Raw genomic sequence first — 21,107 nt, 5'->3', positions numbered from 1 at the left:
AGTTTGTGCACAAGTATCTCAACGTTTTGAGTTCACATATAAATGTGACGACACTATAAAAATAGGGTTACAAACTGCGATAAATCCCATGCATGTTAGATTTCCAATGATTCACAAACTGATGCTTATCAAACCCATCTATGTCGTTTAAATCTTAGTTAGAACCGGTGCTATAGAAATTCTTCCCGAATCCCCTAATTGTAATCGACACATGAATTCAACTGGAACAGATTTATCCGTCCCGCTTAATCCAATCCCGGATCGGGACTTCGATTGCTAAAAACTTTTATTTGAGGAGAAAGTTATCCAATTTTTGGAGATTCACATCGGATTTGTCCTCCTCATTCTACTTAAAAGAAAAGAGTCATGTTTTCGAGGAAAAAGAAGAGGGGAAGGTGGGAGGCAAATGGCATGAACTCCAAGGCTACCCACACTAATCACGCTGACAAAGATTTTCTTTAAAAAGATTGTCTTAATTAATTAAGGAGACGGTTTGTTATCTTTACTAGATTTTCGACCCAAGAAGAGACTGAAATTGTCTCGGATAATTTCTTCCCCGATCCCAAGCTCACCCAAGAAAAGCCAGAAGGGCAGGCCCTAATTAATTTGATTCCTCGTCATTATAAAGGACGATATTTTTTTAACAAGTTCTCTGAAAATGTTCATATAATCAACGTGAAATTATGGAAAGAAGCTCCGCTATTAAAGTCAGGCTTAACCCTTCCAATAAAATCTCAAGTGAAAAGACAAAAAGGTTACCGTCTCTCTATATCTCACTAAGGCCATTATGGTCATTATCGAGCGTATTAACGTTACGTGACGCTTCTCTCTCTCTGGTGTCTTTGGCGGACGTGGGAACGCATGGAAAGCGCGGAGCTGGGCGGGGCGGAGGAGCAGGACCTCCTCCCTCGGCTGGAGGAATATTCCGGCGACGTTTCCGTCGACTGCACTCTGACGTTGGGGCCTTCTTCCCGTGGCGGCGTCGTCGCATTTCCGGCGGAAGCCGGCGGGCTACGTGCTTCCCCTTCGACCTCATCGTGGTTCGTGGGCGTGGCGAGTGCGCAGAAGGAAAGCGGCCGCGCGGCGAGCTCGTCGTCGACCGGCAAGGTGCGGAGGTGCGCGACGTGCGCGACGACCCAGACTCCTCTCTGGCGCAACGGACCCAACGGCGCCAAGGTGATGAAGCCCAAGCCCTCCCTCGTTTTCTCTCTTTTTCTTTCTCTGCATTGCGGCTCGGACGAGTCGATACTTTTCCATGAGAGACGACTCATGAAACAGATGCGAGACTTTTTTGTTTTTTAAAACCATTTTCCTCCTTTCGTTTTCTCGTGTTTTGGAGTGTGCAGACGCTGTGCAACGCGTGCGGGATCCGGTTCAAGAAGGAGGAGAGGAGGACGAATCTGGGGACCGATTCCCGAGGGATGACTCGGTCGTCGAAGAAGCCCAAAGTCCATGTCTAGATTCGCGGATTTGTTTTTTGGTCACTAGATTGACCGATTTTCGATCAAACTTTGACTACATATCATGGCTCTCTCTCGCTTCATCTACGTGAATAAATATGTAGAAATCATATATATATAAAAAAAAAAGTTCATGTAAAACCCCTCCCTCAACTTTCTCTCTCTATTCTATTTTCTTTACTTGGCTAGAGCGAAGGAGAGACTGAGGGAAGCGTCAACCCGTTTCGGTGGCGGCAAACTTTTGAAGAAAAGAAAATTTTCACAATAGTCCTCTTATTATGGGTTTAATTCCAAAACTCGCCTCACTATGTGAGATTTTGCAAATTAATACTGTCGCACTCAACTGCTTGCACGAAGCGGCTCAATCGAAGAGTTACCTGATCTTATTTGTTGGGACATGTATGATCGTCAGGGCAGAGGCAGCCCTCTTAGATTTTTACAACTATAATGTAATACTGGATCAGGTTAGACCTCTGATCTAAAGATGAGACTTTAAATCCGAGTTCAACACACTATTTGGGTCAGATAAGACCTCTTATCCAAATTCCCATATGATTGTCATTGATCTCCTTTAGTATATCTTCGATATACTTTTTCCTCAAATAAATGTTGGATGTATGACGGTTTAGGAAATTGATTGTGGGTGATTTTAGAAAAAAGATGTATATTTGATGAACTACTTATGATCTCAAAGGATTCTTTGTATAGTATTGCCAAACAAGTTGATATAAATATTCGAGATCTGTATGTGGACTGGATAAACTTAGACCTTTGAACTCGACCCTAGATTTGAAATTCGTATTCAACATTTAAACTGGATCATGTTAGATCCTTGATCCAGATCAAAGGTTTTATGTCTACACTCTGAAGTAGATCGAATTAGGCATTTGATTGATATCCTAGGTTGAAAATTCAATGCCAACTTCTATAGTGGATGAGATTAAACGTCTAATCTAAATCCCTGGTTTCGTACCCAAATCCAACACACACACTATAATATCATATTAGACCTCTAATCCAAAGGTGAGACTTTAAATCTGAGTTCAACACACTATCTGGGTTAGTTAAGACCTCTGCCCTCAATTCTCATGTGATTATCATTGATGTCCTTTAAATCTTGTATATGATATACTTTTTCATCAAATAAATGTTGGGTGTATGACGGTTTAGGAAATTGATTGTGGATGATTTTAGAAAAAACGTGAATGTTTGATGAACTACCTATGATATCAAAGGATTCTTTGAATAGTATTGCCAAACAAATTGATATAAATGATTGAAATATGTATCTATACCAGATAAGATTAGTCGTTTGAACTAAACCCTCAATTTGAAATTCAAATTCAACATCTAAGCCAGATCTTGTTAGATCCTTGAACCATATCAAAGGTTTTATGTCTACACTCTGAAGCCGATCAATTAGGCATTTGATCGATATCTTAGGTTGAAAAGCCAATACTAACTTCTATGGCGGATGAGATTAAGCCTATGATCCAAATCACTGGTTCCGTACCCAAATCCAACACACAACCGGATCAGATTAAACCTCTGATCCGAAGATGAGACTTTAAATCTAAGTTCAACACATTAACTGGGTCAGATAAGACCTCTGATCGGAATTCCCATATGATTATCATTGATGTCCTTTAAATCTTGTATTATATTTATGATATACTTTTTCATCAAATAAATGTTGGATGTATGACAGTTTAAGAAATTGATTGTAGATGATTTTATAAAATAGATGTATATTTGATGAACTACTTATGCTCTCAAGAATTCTTTGTATAATATTGTCATCAGACCAGACTTTTGATCCAAATAGCCATCTGATCGTCTTTGATGCCTTTTAAATCTTGTTTCATTGCTTTGATATTCTTTCTCATGTATGATTGACTGTTAAGGAAGTTGATTGTGGATGGTTTAGAAAAAGACATGTATATTATATGAATGATTTTATGATCCCCAACAATTTCTGGTTTTGTGTTTCCAAAAGCATTGACATAAATATCTGAGGCAAAAATTGGAACATTCCAATATTGGAGAACTATAATGAAATGTTTACCTTTTGGACAAAGATCTCTTTTTACTAACATGCTATTTAAACTTGTCCATTACGATAAGGGGCGGGGCCAAACTAAAATCCCAACAGTACGGTTATCACATGACGGTTTTGAAGCCAAAGAAAAATTTCACAAAATCAACTCGAAACTCTTAAGCCATTCCTGTCCTATCATAATCTATAATCTGCACCTTGACACCTTGACATGATAATCTATAATCTGCACCTTGACATGATGTGGGCCAACTCTCAAGCATCGTAATCAGGGGCGGAGGGAGGGGGACCGCCCGGGCAAGGGAGAGGCGATTGAAGTGAAAGCTTCACAGTCAAACGCGTTAGTTATGCAATATTTTTCATAATATTTAAAAAATAAAAAAGTAACAACTAAAATAACTGGGAAATTGTTACACTAAAATGGCTAAAATAACACATGCACTCATACACTTGTTGTCGATGTTTGTGAGTGTAGTAATGACGATTAAACGGTGGTATCATAGTAAAAAGAATGTTTTTTTTTCGAAAAAATGTGAAAATAATTGAAAACGCCGTTTTTCTTTGGAAAAAAATTGTGAAAATGAAAAAAAGGCAAAAGAAAATTCGATTTTTTTTTTTTTTCATTTTTCAATGCCAAACTGCTTGTTTCCATTATTGTTGCACACGTACTTATTTTTTGATGTCTATATTATTAGTTTCTCATTTATCCATTTGTTTCCCATTTTTTGTTTGTTTTTTTTAATTTTTAAACATATTACCGTAATTTTTTCGTATGTTTTCCTTTTCTTTTGAAGCTTTCCGTATTATGAACAACCTAGAAAGTTTTTTATGTGCTAGTTTATTATTTATGCATGATGTGCTTGTTTTATACGTGATATAAAAAATAAATCAGTTTTTAAATAGATACCCGTTCATTAGAATTGGTAAATAAATTATTTGGCTAAGGTAAATTTTCAAATATTTATAAACAGTAATGTGCTCTGGTCATAATTTGCCGGGCAGCTGCTCTCTATCCCTTTTCCTTTTATGGCTAGCCGCTGCTCTCTCTCTCGCGCTCTAGAGTTTTGAGCGATTGATCGAGAAAGAGAGAGGCAGCGCTAGCCATGGCCAGTGTTTGACTATGGCCCCTCACAAGAGTGATAAAAAGGGAGCTCCACAGTACCAATTAAGAAGAAGAGAGCGACCATACCAGCAGCGGTGCAGGGGTTGATGTCGACTGTGGCTCCACACCATCGACCGGCAATGGATTGAAGTCGAGCTTTTGTGTAGCGTTCTTTCGAATCATAAGATAAATATGTTCTGCAAGATGGTGTTCAATCCGTGTTTTTTTTAGAACAGAAGGACATCCCGTTCTGCTGCTCCTGTAACAGAGTAGACATCTTCTACTGCCTTTTTTGCATAAATAGAGATAGATGTATGCCCTCCAGTTCTGTGTTAAGAGGTTGTTTGGCACTATGAAAATGTCTCGTAAGTCCATCTCAAAGATTGGGTCAGGTTCATAAAACAAGTCCATGAATCTTTACATATATTTGTGGTAAATTTATAAACTCTCATTGGGTATCCCATAATCATGCAGAAGCCAGCTGAAGTGGCTAGCTAGCCTTGGGGGCTATGGTCCTAGCCATTATATTTTAAGTGATCAGGCGAGCGATAAAGCCTTTTCACCAAATTGCAGTTGCAGTTTTTCCTTGTAGAATGTGAAAAAATCTTCGCAAAACTACTCTCATATCATGCTCATATTTGTATGACCAAAAAGTAGAGAAGTTTTTAAAACTTCAACTCGAATTTGCGTGCAACATGGTGATGACTGTAGTCATAAGAGGTGCTATTAGTTTGTTATTTTGATAGTGTCAAACTAATCTGTCCGTATGTATATTTTTCCTATTGTGGTCACGATATATATCGTGAGCTTTTTAATGTGGTTGAATGTATTTACGAACATTTAATTAGCTGTTTCGAGCAACACAACCAGGTGGTGACCTAATATCAATTCAGTAGGGCTGGAAAAAGCCTAAGCTGAAGATTGAATGTAGTTCATGGCAAAGGTCCTGGGCTCTGAACTCTTGGTCCTGCCTTTAATGTTTTGAAGTTAGGGAGCAAGCAGGATAGCGGAGTTAGGTGTTGGCAACGAAGAAGAGTTGTGTCACTTTTTATTGTTGCCTCTTTTAAAGTCCAATATATTTATACGTGTGGGATCTAGAAGGGGAGAAATATAGGGGTTTGTGTGGGCAACTGACCGCACGGGACACCCAAGTTGCTCCGTAGGTAATTCCATGCTGATTGAAGAGACTAAACTTAGATGTTCGGAGCAACCTCGCGTGATTATATAATTAGTCTAAGACTCTATTCGATTGTCTCTAGATTTCGAAACGTAAGAACTTGAGAACGGACCCTCCTCTTCCTATTAATTCTTTTGATGGTGACAAAATCTTTGTTCTTAGATGACATCTATGAACCACAGACCTTGGGCGCGAATCTTTTGTTATATAAACTAAGTCAAGCCACGTACATCAAATCTACGCTTATTCAGGATCTTTAGCTAGCTTTTAATGAGTCCAACTAGGGATCTTAGGTCAGACCTAATTAAGAGCTACAATTGAGATGAGACAATCATTTTACTTGCTTCAAGTAACAAATGGTATCATCTAGAGTCAAAGAGGAGAGGTTGTAACATGGATTACTACGTGGATGTCAAATCCTGAGAATCTAAAGGCCTACCCAAAGATCCTAGCTGGTTGATCAGGTCTGGTCAACAACTCCTGACATTGGGTGGGCGGCCAGGGTCTCCTCATCTCCTTAAATTTCCTCATATTCTAAGTTTGCAGACAATTGGGAATTCGTAGTCCTGCATTTTTTGTTCATGTGGATGGATCGACGTGATCGTCGGTTAAAATAATATATATGTTCTGAATGAAAATTTATGAGAACTAAACCCATGATTAACAGGCAGCTGTTTCGTTTTCAAACAACAGAAGATATTTTTCTTGACAAATGTATACGAATTAAAGATTGATCTTGTGATCATCAATAAATGAACCAACACGAATCTGATATGCATGGACAGATTTAATTGGGAAGTTACCCACCAAAGATGAATCGTCGGAGCCGAGAAAATAAGCAATATTTTCCTGATCTACACATGGGAAACAATATTAACAAGTTGAAAAACTTTCGTCGACCTGATGTCTCCGTCATTCTCTTGGGTGGTTGCCTGTTGCCCAACTGTAATATTCTTCAATAATCACGCGTGGCTGCCATTTCAATCCGTCTGGCTGGCCTACTCGAGTTCTTCACCTGCCGTGTCAATCTGGTTTGTTAGATTTTGAATCTCTTTTATCTGAAGAGTTTCGACTTCTCAAATTTCTCCTGTATCTTTAGAGGGATTGCTTGTTGGTGCATCTTACCGTCTAATGACTTTAATATTACTGGACGTCAGCGCTGACAGAACCCCGAAGCATGTGTTGTTTTCTCGCTTTGAAAAGTTCGAGAAGAGTATATCTGATCAGCTCTTGACTTTGGGAGGTGGCACAGATCCTAATTTTTCGTCAGTTTTTTCTCCAACTGATTGGTTGGTGCAATATTATATTGTAGCTAATATATAAGCGAATGAAGTTGAAGAAGCAAGACCCTTGTTTTCGTTTGGTTCTGGTATAACGTTTACATCTCGTTGACATGATCAATCAATGGCTTTTATCTGATTGCGTCCAACTTGTCGTGTTTCTTTGTATTTTGCTCTTTGAGTTTAAATTGAGTCTGTCCTTTTCAATCACGCAACATGATCTTGATCATGAATCTGAAATATGAACTTCCTGAGGTTCTGCCGGCTGGTTTCGTTTGACCTTGCGATTTCTGATAATGACCTTTATCGCTACGTGCATGAGTCAGGAATTTTAATTGTTAATTGCCAACAAGAAAACTTCTTTAAGGGAGAGTCCCGGACGTGGTTGCTGTACTGTAATGGGCCGGCCACGATGCGGTTGTCTCAAGATTTCTTGTAGGTATTGCATTTATATACTACAACTTGGAACTGGGGTGTAGGTGGTCACATCCAAGAGGTTTGAGCTTCAAATCTTATTTTATTGTGTCATTCATCTCTACTGCAAATGGTGGCAACCGCGTCACTCGAGTGGACCGATTTAACATAACTCCTCTTAAACCCTGAAGAAAGGCTGAACATATGAGGCATAAGGGTATGATCTTAAAGGTTTTGCTTCGGTTTTCTCTAAGTAAACACTCAAAATAGGGGTTCCAACATGTTTAATTTCCTGGATAACTTGTATTGCATGTAAAGGTTATCATCAATACAGTGCGGAGCATTCTGAACAAACACTTGGTAAAGAAATGTCGATAAGTTTTCTCATTTTTTAATCTTCAAAATAAGAGGAAAAAAGTCATTTGTCTGCACCAACCATACCAGATGCCTTCTTTGCCTACTCTCAAATGTTTGTTTACATTTTTTACTAAAGCCCGATGTAAATGATGCTGTTAACAACTTTAATTATGAAAAGGAAAAACATTACCACTTTGACTAATAGATCTGTACATTCATGTTGAAGTTAGCGCTTTGTGATAGGATCATACATTCAAAATGAGGGAAACAATATCGGCATGCATGCACCCAATCTGATGAAAAAGTTTGAACCTCTTCATTTTCTGGAGTTCTTACTGGCAAAAAATAATTGAACAGACCAAGAATTCTGTGAAAGAAAACAAGGAAGCCAAGAAACTAGCATCTCATGGCTGTTAAGAGTTCTATGTTAATGTCATGCTAATGGTAGTTGTCACCATGCCTGATTGTTTACTAGTTGAGTGGAGACATATCCTTGACTAAGTTGGTTTTTATCTTCTTTCTCTCTTTCACATTTCCTGACTTTTTCATGAATTTTGCCAATAGTGGGCAAGGGCAGGAGACTTTACAATCCACAATGAAGTCAAGATTCCATATAAAACTCCAAGAGCTAGCTAATTGTCAACATGACTTGGTGGACGGGGCAGCCTGTCTTGCGACGACCAACTTGGATTTTTTTTTTTTTTTTTTTTTTAAATTTCACATTTTCGGAAGCAGATCGGTTGGACAGCAAGGTTCAAAAGAATGCGTCTGTAGAAACAGTCAATTTCAACGTTCCCGCTTTTAGCTTCCTGTATTTCATGATCTCACGTTCCATTTGTGATTAATTTGTTTTAGGACATCTCTAAGTATTTAGAAACAAACCCTTGCGAGGAAACTGCCAATATAATTTCTTTTGGTGTTCTGGAAACTAAACCAATGCCGCTGAGTGGGTCAAGGTGTTCTGGCCCACTACTCCTGCCTCTCTCTCTCTCTCTCTATCTATATCTATATATATATATATATATATATATATATATATAGAGAGAGAGAGAGAGAGAGAGAGAGAGAGTTGGGGAGATGTCAAGATCACGCAAGAAAACAAAGTGGATGCTGAGCTTCCCACTTTGATTTGTAATTGATTAGTGTAAAGGCATTATCATTTGAAAATGGAAGTTGCTGCTGGGCCTTGACTAAACAAATAACTTCTTGGATTAAACAATTAGGATAAACAACCACAAAGTTGACGGCCCCGTAAAATAATCCCAATAAAGAATCATCAAGCAGATGACTTTATCTCTGCATATAGCTGCACAAACTATTAAAAGAAAAGGATAATCAACTGGAACGTTAACTGATGCATGATTTTTGGACCAACAATTTTAACTTGTTCAATCAAGTGGAAAAAGGAAGGGAACCCAGCAAGGAACAAGGCAAATTAAGCCACCCACGCTAAGGACGAGTCCAGTTGAAATTAATGTTCCTGTGATTTTGTTCAGGAACATATTCCTACTGAGCTTTCCCTTGTTAATTTCATTTCACAACAATGGTTTTAGAATGTAACAAAAATCATTAAGCCGTGTTTGGGTGACACTCTTAAATAGCATTTTGGAGGCAAAATTTACTTAGCTTCTAAAACAGCATTTAAGTCGTGTTTGGTTGATTCCACAGAAAAAGTCATTTTGATCTTCCAAAAACATAAATGACTTTTATCGACATGTTTTGCATGAACCCGTTTTTAAGTCGAGAAACTGATTCGTACTTACATAATTAAATTGGCAGAGGATGCTTGAGAAAAATGCATTTGGCTTTTAGCTTATCTCTAGAAGGAAGGTCTTGACTTGAGAAAGCAAAACCTGATACGTTTTCATTGCGTTATTTAATTGTTTCCATCAGTAAAATGCACCTAATTAGTTCAATATATATATATATATATATATATACCCGAGCCTAATATTCGATTAGCCCAATCAACAGTCAAACGTGGGATTCGATTTGTAGATCCAAGAAGTTGAGTTATTGTGCTAAAAACTAAAATAAAACTTGCCTAGTCTATGAGCAAAGCTGGTTCTCCTTCTAGGGTTGGCCCAATCCAGTGTTATGGATCGGCGTGCTACGTCTGTACATGCGTAAGGAAATCCGGGTCTAGGTCAATTTTTTTCACTCCCCTAGTCAAACAATTATGAACTTGGATCGCGGTCTAAATCATTAAACCTGACAGATATGGTCTAGTAAAAAAGATCAATTAGGGTTAGGGTTAGGGTTAGGACTATATATATATATATATATATATATATATATATATATATATATATATATATAGAGAGAGAGAGAGAGAGAGAGAGAGAGAGAGAGAGAGAGAGGCTAGGGTTTTTAGGGTGTGAAGTTTGGGCTCAAAAGGCAAGAGAACTGTTGGTACATGTGAATGACTGGCCTGTCGCTTACAGTTTTTTTGTTTGTTTTGTCTTCTAGAATGCGTAAAAAGTGGCAATTGTCTTCTTGTACTTGGTTCACATGAGAGAAGCAACATGTGGAGAGACCCCTTTCTCAAAAGAAATGCATTTCTTAAGGCGGGTTCTCGAAATTCGAAAGGAACTCATTTCTCCCGTGTTTGGAGGTGTTTGCTTGAGCCCCGCGGGGATAAGAGGGAAGGTCTTCGTATTCCTGAGAAACTGATACTTTTCCACATTTCACATTTATGTAAGTGAAATGATAGTTTGAACACAAGCGTTTTTTGGAGAAAATGTCGATTATTTCCACACTTGATTTTTCATGTGATTTGGATTGACCGTAACTATTATGGGTATAAGCATTATTTTGGGTTGCAGCCTTTTTCTCTTTTTTAATTCACAATTGTTGGATAAGACAAAAGTTCAGGATTCCTTCCTAAAGAAAATTTTGCAATCGATTATTGCGTTCCATTGAGCATAGATATGATCGATGTTATTAAATTGTTGTTTGAATTGAATGAGTGAACACAAATGTTTATATATATATATATATATATATATATATATATAAAGCAAAAGAAGGGGACAAAACAGGTCTACGTAACTTCTAACAGCACCTCTCAACCAAAACAATGTCTTTGAGAATTGAACAAGGGACGCGCCCACAACTGGCCACCTGCCCATCCAGTTATTCTACAAATCCGTTGGGGAGAGAGAGAAAGAGAGGGATGTGTGCTCTATAGTCTTTATCTCATAAAACAGATTCCATTAAATGCGTAACTAACACATTGACTTTAGACTCCGGCAGATAATTTCAAGCTTGACTTTTTGGAGAAAGAGACCCCCTACTGGAAATAGTGGTTTTTGTAGGGCATAAATAAAATTAAAAGGTAGAGGGGGCCAAAGAATTTGACTTTGGTGGAAAGCGATTAATGTCACGTTTGAAAAGGGAAAGGAAAAAGCATCACCTAAATTTCATTCACGGCCTGCCTTCTTTCACCGTAATGCCTAAATAAGTCCTCTAGTTTTAAGCTTTCTCATGTATTCCAACTTTCACGGCTTAGTACGTACTTCATTCTGGTTGGCCATTTGCTAAGTTATTAATGGAATAAAAGCTTAGAGTTTTATGTGTTTATTCCTAGTAGCAGTGGTGGAGCTATATATGGGCTTATTTGGAGACCATTCACCAACCCCTCTATATCTCTTTATTTTCATACTAACATATATATGAATGCCCTGTTAAATATAAAAATCGATGACGGATTCATTCTCATAGCGTCGTTATGGCAAAGATTCCATGAAACAGACGATTTTATTTAGTTTTCCTTATTTTGTGTCGAAAAGTGAAGTTGACAGCAGTATTTCCATGATTTTTCTTAACGAAGATGGAATGCAAAAATTTGACATGTTCAAAGTCGCAGGCTTTTTACTTGGGGCTGTCGTTGGAGACGTATAAGAAAACTCAAAGGTATATGAGGCCTCTTATTTAACAGTATAGCCAAAGAGGAAGGACTTGAAAAGAAATTTTCCCCATTACTTTTCTGTTGCTCGGTCTTCTGTACGACGATCAACGACAAAGAGGGAGGAGTGTGGGGCCCACATGGTTTGACTCCTGCACAAGGCGACGCTCCCCGATAGTCGATGCGGCTCGGCTTCGGCTTCGGCTCCGGCTTAAGTTTCATGAAGATGGCCAATAATACCCTTAGACGATATCAACGGTAACCAACGAAGGGGAAGCAGTCACGAAATTGGTGGCTCCTCTGACTTTGGTGTTACGATGGGGAGGGGAGGGATGCAGTTGAAGCGTGCTTTTTTCTTTCTCTTCTCTGCCTCCCTGTTGGTTTCGAATTTTCAATGGCGCTTTGGTTGGTCGTAGATTCCACGAGAATGGTTGGCTGCCTCCCGTCACTTTTGGTGACAAGTTTGATATGAGAAAATTTACGTTTTGAATTGGATGAAAATGATTTGTTTTGTAGTGGGTCCTAAGAAGAACTCTCTCCATATCTCTCTCTCAACAGTTGAATGAGCAGCAGAAGGAATCAGGGAGAGCTGAGCGGAGGGGAAGCGGGCTTTTCGTTGGTATGAATGTGACTGGCGATATATGTCCCCACGGAATACATTTCAAAAATAAATGGTGGACAAAAAAAATTTGGAGAGAGAGAGAGTGGAAGCAGAACAGGTGAGAGAAGAAGTCAGAGACTGAGAGCAATAGCAGTGGAGCGCCTCACACTCTCACTCACCCTCTCTTTCTCTCTCTCTCTCTTGCTATTGGAAGCAAATAAAAAGAGGAAGAAGAAGACACGCGCAGAGAGAGAGAGAGTGAGAGAGGGGGAGAGGAGGGAAAGACAGTGGTTTTGGGGTTCGAAAACGAAAGACCACAACGATAACAACAACCAAAACCTCTCCCTCCCTCCCTCTCTCTCTCACCCTAGCCCTAACTCTAATCTGCCATTGAAACTCCTGCAAGTCCACCTTGAGAGAGAGGGACAGAGAGAGAGAGAGAGCAAGTGGGTATCACTAAATGCGATGGGAAACGGCGTCTCTGTTCTCCTCCCCTGCGTCAGAGCCGGTCCTGGTGGTCATCACGACTTGATCTTCTCGGAGGAGCCGCTCGACCAGACGCTCGGCCATTCCTTCTGCTACATCCGACACGGGTGCCGCCTTCTTTCCCCTTCCGATTCTGGCCGTTTCTCCCCCTCCTCCTCCTGTCGCCTCGCTGCTCCTGCCGCTGGCGTTGCGGCCGAGACAACCTTCCGCTCGATCTCCGGCGCGTCCGTCAGCGCCAACTCCTCAGCCCCGATTGCCGTCTTCTCCCAGGGCCATTCGGACCACGATGGGGGGCTCGGGTTTTCCTCCGTCGGTGGTGATTATGGGTTCAATGTTGGCGGTAAGAACGGCGACAATTTCTTCGTTAGCAGCTCGTTCTTTAGCTCCTTACCTCTGCAACCGGTTCCTCGGGTGCTGGTTCAGCAGAGCCAGGAGCTAGGGAATTCAGGTAGGTTCGAGCGCGGATTCATGTCCGGTCCATTGGAACGGGGAGCGGCCTCCGGGCCGCTGGATAGTTCGGACGGCATCCATTTCTCGGCCCCCTTGGGCGGGTACTATCTCAAGAAGAAGAAGAAGAGGCACGTTTTATCTGGGGTTGCGATCAAGAGGGCGTTCCAGAGGAATTTCTCGGAGAAGAAGAGGCCTTGGGTTTTCCCAGTGCTTAATTTCGTGGGACTGCATCAACCTAGAGAGGTTGTCAGTTGTAATGGTAACGATAATGGCAATGACAATGGCAGCAAGAGGAGGTACTGTGATGATTTGGAGAAAGAAGGTTGGAGCAGGGATTTTGGTGACGGTCTTCAGTGGGCTCATGGAAAAGCTGGGGAAGATAGAGTGCATGTGGTCGTTTCCGAGGAGAATGGCTGGCTCTTTGTTGGTATTTATGATGGTTTTAATGGACCTGACGCTCCTGAATTCTTGATGTCTAACCTTTACAAGGCCATTTTCGACGAACTTGAAGGCTTATTTTGGGAAACTACACAGGATTCAACTGCGAAAGAAAATGGGGAAGAAGCCGAGGATGCGGGAGGGACGGTGGAGAATTTGGTGGGAGAGGGAAATGGGCGCCATCCACCTTCAAAGATTGATGACAACAGGCTGGCCGATGATGGTTGCAGCAGCTCCAGGAAACACGATGGTGATCCCGCGCAGGACAATGGTAAAGATGATACGATGCGGGGAAATGGATTGGCTGGTGAAGGAGCTCAGTCTATAAAACACACTAAGATAGGAAAGCACGAATCAAATCCATCTTGTGGGTCCATTAAAAGAGTGACCTTCCAAGAAGAGGCAATGGAGGTGAAGAGAGGGAAACTTCTGTGGGAACTACTCGCCGAAGAAGACGACGATGGGTTCTCCACTTGGGGTTCTGGTCGTTTTGGCTTTCGAACAGACAATGCTGATTGTGATGGGTCATCTACCGCAGAGGCAGAGCAGAAGGAAAGAGATGGACGATATCGAAATGACGCGTCCACGCCTTCAACGGTCAATGCTACTGATTCACTTCATCGGCCTCGAAAGGGAACATCCTTGCTCTTCTCCAAGCTAAAACTTAGTTTTAACAAGCACAAAGAGAATCGTCGAAAATTGTCCGGTTGGTCGTATGATTTAGACAAAGAGAAGATTGAGGTGGAGAACCAAGTCGATGAAAGATCTAAGCATAGCCTCCGAAAGTACAAAACTGGTCCTGTTGATCATGATGCCATCTTGAAGGCCCTTTCCAAGGCACTTGAAACTACTGAACTCGCATATCTGGATATGACCCATAAGGCTATTGATCAGAACCCTGAGCTGGCGTTGATGGGTTCCTGTCTATTGGTGGTGTTGATGAAGGATGAGGATGTGTATGTAATGAATCTTGGTGATAGTCGTGCTATAGTGGCCCAATACCAACCAGAATTAGATGCATCTTTCAGGGCTCTAAACATCCAGAAAAATTTCACATCAGCTTTGGAGGGTATCCTTGAGGATGCTTCTGATCGTAGCGGGAACTTGCGTCTGGGGGAGGCTGAATTCCCTGCTCACCAAGTGAAGCTAACGGCCTTGCAGTTATCCACCGACCATAGCACCAGCATCGAAGAAGTAAGAATTTGACTTATCCTTTTGGCTTTTGCATTTTAGCGTTACCGATTTACTTTAAAGTTTAAACATCTTAACTGTTCAATGTTGGATTTGTATTTCTTGGATATCTTGTACAACTCTTTGGGGGTGGTAACACTCTTTTATGCAGCTATCAATTAAAACAGCAGAAACTCTTGAATTTGTCGTAGCGTGCTCCTAATTGGGCTCCAATAAAGCTACATGTGCATTTTGAATTGGATTTTATCGTTCTGTATATTCACGTCAGAACTCAATTATTCGATATATGGAAATTCAGATGGAAGTCGTTAATGCTTGTCGTCTAGCTTTTGGTTGTGGACTTAGGAACTGTGAAAGTGGGAATTCTTTTGGCATCTATTGATGAAAACTATTAGTATACTGTATCATTATAAGTTGCTCTTTGCTAGAACTGCCATATTTCCCCTAACTCAGTTAAGCTCGATTTGGCTATCGTTTAACACCTAGCAAATTTATTTTCTCGTGTGATTGTGAAAAGCACAATTGTTGATTTTGAGGTTTCGTTTCATGTACCATTGTGGAATATGAAAAGTATGCTATTGGAGCCTCTCCTATGTTATTGATCCTGGATCACATGACACGTATCCAGCACATGCTTAACATACGCTGTAGTAGTAATTTGCAACTCCAACTCTAGTAGCTTTTTGGATATGTGTGTGTGTGTGTGTGTGTTGGAGTACCTTGACTTGTCCTTCAGTTTAGTCTGACAAAAGATTGTCACTTTTGGAAATTTGATGCCTGTGACTTCTGCAGGAAGTCTTGAGAATCAAGAGAGAACATCCAGATGACAGCCAATGCATTGTCAACGACAGGGTGAAGGGTCGTTTGAAGGTCACAAGGGCCTTTGGTGCTGGTTTCCTCAAACAGGTTTCCTTGTTGCTGCTACTTTCCTCGATAACATCTATTTTTTCATGGCTTCTTGTCAAGATTATCTGTTTAATCTAATCGACTTTTTCTTCCATAAAATCATAAGTCATAAGTATGTGACATCAGTTGCTTATGCTGAAAAGAAATCTTGTACCTTTTCTCATCAATTCAATGATTTTTAAGACAACATATTTGAAGATTAAGTACATTTGAAAGTATTTCATGGTATAGCCTTCAGTTGCCCTTTTCTGTTTTTTATTTAAGATTAGATGACTTACTATTTGTAATTTTATTTTCAGGCGGGCTTGAACAATGCACTGCTTGAAATGTTTCGGAATGAGTATATTGGTACTGCACCATACATTTCTTCTTCTCCTTCTCTTCGCCATTATAGACTTGGTCCGAGTGACCAATTTTTGGTCCTCTCATCGGATGGATTGTATCAGTACCTAAGCAATCAGGAAGTTGTCTCTTATGTTGAAAATTTTATGGATAAATTTCCTGATGGGGATCCTGCACAGTATTTAATTGAGGAGCTTCTCTTCAGGGCCGCAAAGAAAGCTGGTAAGATGAAATCACTCGCTGGTGCAAAAACACAAATTTGGCATTGCACATTCCTTTTCTTCAGTTTCATATATATATATATGTATATATGTGTGTGTGTATGTATTCATATTTATTTATTTATTTATTTATTTATTACTGGAGCTGTCATAACTGTTGTTGCTCATATAATCATTGAAAAGGAAATTTGGGGAGTAACCTTCAATTGTAATATTACTGGATGCTTTCTTTCGTTTTGCTATTATGTGATCCTTGATGTTGTGGCTGGGATTGAGAAAACAGTATGGATCAAGAGTCCTTGTTGGTTGAAAATTCAACCGCTTTTGACATCTGGATTCCAAGTCACTGTCCTTTGATTTGTTATTTAATAAAAGATGCATCTTTCCGCTGATTGATCAGGGATTTAACTGCTCATATAGTCACGATTCTGATTTCCTTGTTTCAGCCATTAGTTTTTCTAGCTCTTGAATCTCCAGATGTTCTGGACTGATCATTGTTTCTTTCAGGTATGGAGTTCCATGAATTATTGGATATACCACAAGGTGACCGAAGAAAATATCATGATGATGTTACCGTCATGGTGATATCTCTTGAAGGGAGGATATGGAAGTCCTCAGGCAAGTACTTGTGACGATCAGTATATAGCAACTTCCAGTTGGTTTCTTGAGCGGTGATTTGCAGCATCTGTTGATCCAGACATGAGCCTGCGAAGAAACTCTTAGCCTGAGTTCCTCGAGAAAGTCTTAGATTCATGCAACGTGGTGCTGAAGCTACTGCTGAAATGCACAACTGAAAACACCACTAGATGGGAAGACTACTTCGGGTGCTCTGAGAAAGTACATGTATCTATCTGATAGCATCACCTGTGAAGAAAGAATTTAGAAATGTAAAGTAGTGAAGGCTGTTTATGGTTACTGGTGTTCGGTATTCTTTTTCGGTTCAGTGATCCAAATGTGAAGCGCTGCTGATATTCAGATCTTCCTGTTTGAAATGTCTGCATTGGCACGGCAGTTTCCATGAAGGACCATATTTTGTTTCTCTTCCCTTTCCTACTTTCTGAATTTCGGTTGTTGGGCAGGGTCTGTAGAGCTTGTGTACCTGGGGGTGGAGGAGATAGTCAACCCATATGTACATGACGTGGGGAATTTAATATGATACAAACACCAACAGATCAAGGTAAAGTTTATGAAGTACATTTGTACCGAAAATCTTTCATTTCACATATAAATGAAGATCACCTCTTGTATATATTTTTCTTCTTTATTGTGCCCCTCCATGCGGCTATATTTGTTGAGGGACCAAATATTTTGCAATCATACTCGTACTCGGAGAAGTTTACTCCTGATCTTATCATCTCATGGATATGGGAATGAACTACTGGCGGAGGGGAGATGCGTGGGGGCTGGTGGCCCACACCAGACCATCAAAAGTTCCAGAAGAATTTATATTATGATGACTTGAAAAGTACATGGGGCACCCACATTGAACTTGGGCTGGTGAGTCAGTGCCCCTCAGCCAACAAAAATCCTGGTACCGCCACTGGCATGGACCTGTTATGACTAGAAGACACGAATGTGAAAAGAAAGTCCAAAATTAGGACTCTGTGTGGATTTTTTTTTTTGTGTGTGTGTGTGAGAGAGCGAGAGTGAGCAATAGTGCAAATAAAGATGGCAATAATGCATTGAACTTGCAGGCGCTGAAGGTTGGATGCTGAGATCAGTTTGCAAAGATTGTATTTGCTCTTTCTTACTCTCTCTCATCGCTCCTCAAATACCGCGTTTTACGCTCTAACTTCCTTTAATAGTCTGTTTTTTCTTAAATGTTTTGCGTTAGAGGTTGCAGCAGTAACGTTTCAATATCAGATCAACAAGGAAAACCGGAAAACCTGGAAGAGATGATGATATTAAACCCTGTAAATCCCTTTATATAGTGGAAACTTCACAAATGAAGAGCGTCATGGATGTAGCTCCTCCTTCTTGAGCGAACCACATATAAGCCGTGTGAGTTCTCTTTTTTTCCTTCCCTTTTTTTTTCCAACTACTTGTGTGACAGGTTCATGGTATCAGAACTTCACAGCCATGACTTTAGGTGCTGCTGCAAGCACCTCACCCAGTGCATCCTTTTCCTCTGTTACCTCCAATAACTGGAACCTCTGATTCAGCAGTGCATCATCTTATTCTCCTTGGAAATGAATTTGTGGTTAAAAATTTTGAGCTCGTTCACTTATTTTTGGTCATTGTTGCACCTCACAGGGCTTCCTCCTTGCTCATCGAAGTATAATGTCGATCTTTTAAAACACACCAGCATGGATGGAGCCGGAGCGATTTCTTCTCCCCTTGTGCTTAATCACAAGTTAAATCTTTGCACGATGGAGAACCTGCGGCGCATCCTACTCGATATGGCCAAAAGTGGTTGGGGCACTTTAGTACTTGACTATGACTTTAGCCTGACCTTGCCTTCTGCGTTAACAAAGTTTGCCAGTTTATGCTTATCACTCTACAGGAATTATTGGACTGGTGGCGTATATTAGGGCATCTCAAGGCCACAGTGTTTCCAGGCTTGACCTTGTTAAATTCTTCTAGGTTGCTTCTCTCTACCTTCTCTAGTGCAGACGGGGTGGTTGTGTTGATGACTGCAAATCAGTAGGAGATATGCTACAACCTTTTTTTTTTTTTTCTATCAAGCACAATAGCAGAGTATCGAGCACTAGCTTCCACTGCAACAGAGGTTTTATGGTTGACATCTTTCTTGCATGAACTTCATATTCACTTCGCATCTCTGCCGTGCATATGGGTTGATCGACAATATCGGACCCAGAATCTGTTTTCTAAACACCTTTTTTGATTGATACGTAGGTTTGCAGATCAGCTGGCTGATAACATGAACAATGCTCTTCATCCTGCTTGATTCCATTTGTTGCAAGCTTCACATCCTGGCTATATATTTCAGCTTGAGATGGGCTGTTAAACAGTGACGTTTCTACACCAAAACAAGGGAAACAATATGGTGGCAAATCGGGAAGAAACAATGACATCAAACCGAGGAAGACAGTTGACAAAATTGGTGACGACTCTTTCCAAAATGATTGGAACGATGCCTACCACCAAGAAGCTCTCCTGAACTGTAAATCCCGTTTATAAAGTGGAAACCTCGCCTCTCCGGTTCAATGAGAGTGAAAAATATGTGATGGACGTAGGTCCTTAACCCAAACACATTCCCTTGGCTTTCAGCTATTTTTGTTTTTCTTGGGTATTAACATTTTCAGTTCGCAATATGCCGAATGAAAGGCCTCATGTCAAAACACAGAAATGAACTTTAATCCAAACTGCTGCTAACGTGTACCGCTAGATATCGTTTAAAATTTTTTCCGCACATTCCTATACTTAATACAAGCACAACAAGCTAAGTTAGCGAAGCAAAGAATATGCATGCGAGCATGACTAAAAAGCACCAAGCACAACCATAAACACTTCAAGATCCTTCTTCAAACGAGCTCCTGTCTAAAATCAATAGATAGAGAAATGAACTCAATAAAGATCAAGTGGCCCTCATAGTTCACTATCTAGCTATATCCAATCTCCTGACACGCTGTGGAATATCTACGATCTTACAGCAATTTAGCCAAAGACCGATAGAAGTACAAACGCAGATCATACCTAAGCATAGGAATTAAAGAACTTCATCTAATAATAACTTTGATTAAACAGCAAGCAAAAGAAAACCAACAATGCCAGCTAAGAGGCTTGATAAATAACGATTCCACCCGAAGATGTTGAACAAGGTGAAAACCAGGCTATGTTTATCCACAAGCCAAGGAGTCGCAAATGTGCAGGCACAGTTCTCATAAAGGCAGGCAATAATTCAAGCCCCTTATAAGGAGGTATTCTACTGGCAAAGGAAACTATCTATTCGTGGCAACTGCTATCCATAGGCAAAGGCAACTCTGTCATTGCCTCAACCATCCACTTGACCAAGCTTCAGTCTCTCACCGTTCGTCTGATTTCCTTGTTTGCAATCCTTACCACCTCCTTTTTACCTCCAATTTTGGCAGAGTCTAGTTGATGCCTCTTCTTCCTGCTCCCGTGACGCTCACTCAATTTCCAGCTCAAACTAACAAGAAGAAAAACTCCACGGCCACGAATAGAAATCTTGTTTGGAGTCCATTGTTCTTTACAAATTACTGATTAATTCTTCACTTAGCTCGGGTTCCATCTCCCTCAGCTGTTGATTAGTTCACTAGTAGTTGGTTATGCAGTCGTGGTTGGGTTATTCACTTGGAGTGGCTTTTGGTCCCTTGGTGGCACTAGGGAGCTTTGCGGGACTAGGGTAATTGTGGAGGTGGTGTATCACGTTGTGCGTGATTGCCTTGTAGACTTTATTCGTTCCACCATAATAGCTTGATAAGATGCAATTTAGTTGCTTGGAAGGTTAAACATTTTATCTACCTAATGATAACCACCACAAGAACACGAGTTCCATTGTCAAACGAATCCTGGTAGCAAGTTCTGTAGTTAATCAGATATTGATCAGAATGAATAACCTATTTTAAAGGTTGTTCAAATGGGACACCTTCACACAATGTGATTTGTAAAACACGAGTGTCGGCTTGTACGTGCACGTATATGCATCTCCATATGTGTGCAAGCATGTGCTTAAAGATTAGGAATATAAACGTTCAGTCTCAGTCGCCCAGCGCCATCATGAAACAACAGTGTGAT

The 21,107-nt window shown here is 40.4% G+C and overlaps 2 protein-coding genes across 10 annotated transcripts; both read left to right on the top strand.

Annotated features, from left to right (window-relative positions):
- The first annotated feature begins 852 nt into the window (after positions 1 to 852).
- Positions 853 to 1,538, top strand: LOC116253563 (GATA transcription factor 20-like). Its single transcript, XM_031628428.1, has 2 exons — positions 853 to 1,176; positions 1,347 to 1,538. Exons 1-2 carry the CDS (start codon positions 862 to 864, stop codon positions 1,458 to 1,460), a joined length of 429 nt encoding a protein of 142 aa, XP_031484288.1. The 5' UTR covers positions 853 to 861; the 3' UTR covers positions 1,461 to 1,538.
- Positions 1,539 to 12,188: 10,650 nt separating this feature from the next.
- LOC116252676 (protein phosphatase 2C 29-like) lies at positions 12,189 to 19,724 on the top strand. Of its 9 annotated transcripts, none has more exons than XM_050077461.1 (6): positions 12,189 to 14,922; positions 15,712 to 15,825; positions 16,125 to 16,389; positions 16,896 to 17,565; positions 18,232 to 18,389; positions 18,642 to 19,724. In XM_050077461.1, exons 1-4 carry the CDS (start codon positions 12,820 to 12,822, stop codon positions 17,018 to 17,020), a joined length of 2,607 nt encoding a protein of 868 aa, XP_049933418.1. In that variant the 5' UTR covers positions 12,189 to 12,819; the 3' UTR covers positions 17,021 to 17,565; positions 18,232 to 18,389; positions 18,642 to 19,724. The 9 variants fall into 9 exon arrangements, with proteins under 9 accessions (XP_049933418.1, XP_049933417.1, XP_049933415.1 ...); XM_050077460.1 differs by having other exon boundaries at positions 18,223 to 18,389; XM_050077458.1 differs by having other exon boundaries at positions 16,896 to 18,091.
- The last annotated feature ends 1,383 nt before the right edge of the window (positions 19,725 to 21,107 follow it).

Source organism: Nymphaea colorata, chromosome 4 (assembly GCF_008831285.2).
Source record: "Nymphaea colorata isolate Beijing-Zhang1983 chromosome 4, ASM883128v2, whole genome shotgun sequence".
In the NCBI taxonomy this organism is placed as follows: domain Eukaryota; kingdom Viridiplantae; phylum Streptophyta; class Magnoliopsida; order Nymphaeales; family Nymphaeaceae; genus Nymphaea; species Nymphaea colorata.
This window is presented reverse-complemented; position numbering and strand designations above follow the sequence as displayed.

Bases quoted from the DNA above. Each gene is read 5' to 3' on its own strand.
- LOC116253563 (XM_031628428.1), top strand. From the start codon at position 862: ATGGAAAGCGCGGAGCTGGGCGGGGCGGAGGAGCAGGACCTCCTCCCT. The intron at 1,177-1,346 runs GTGATGAAGCCC...TGGAGTGTGCAG, and splicing joins ACGGACCCAACGGCGCCAAG to ACGCTGTGCAACGCGTGCGG.
- LOC116252676 (XM_050077463.1), top strand. From the start codon at position 12,820: ATGGGAAACGGCGTCTCTGTTCTCCTCCCCTGCGTCAGAGCCGGTCCT. The intron at 14,923-15,711 runs GTAAGAATTTGA...TGACTTCTGCAG, and splicing joins ATAGCACCAGCATCGAAGAA to GAAGTCTTGAGAATCAAGAG. The intron at 16,390-16,895 runs GTAAGATGAAAT...TGTTTCTTTCAG, and splicing joins CAGGGCCGCAAAGAAAGCTG to GTATGGAGTTCCATGAATTA.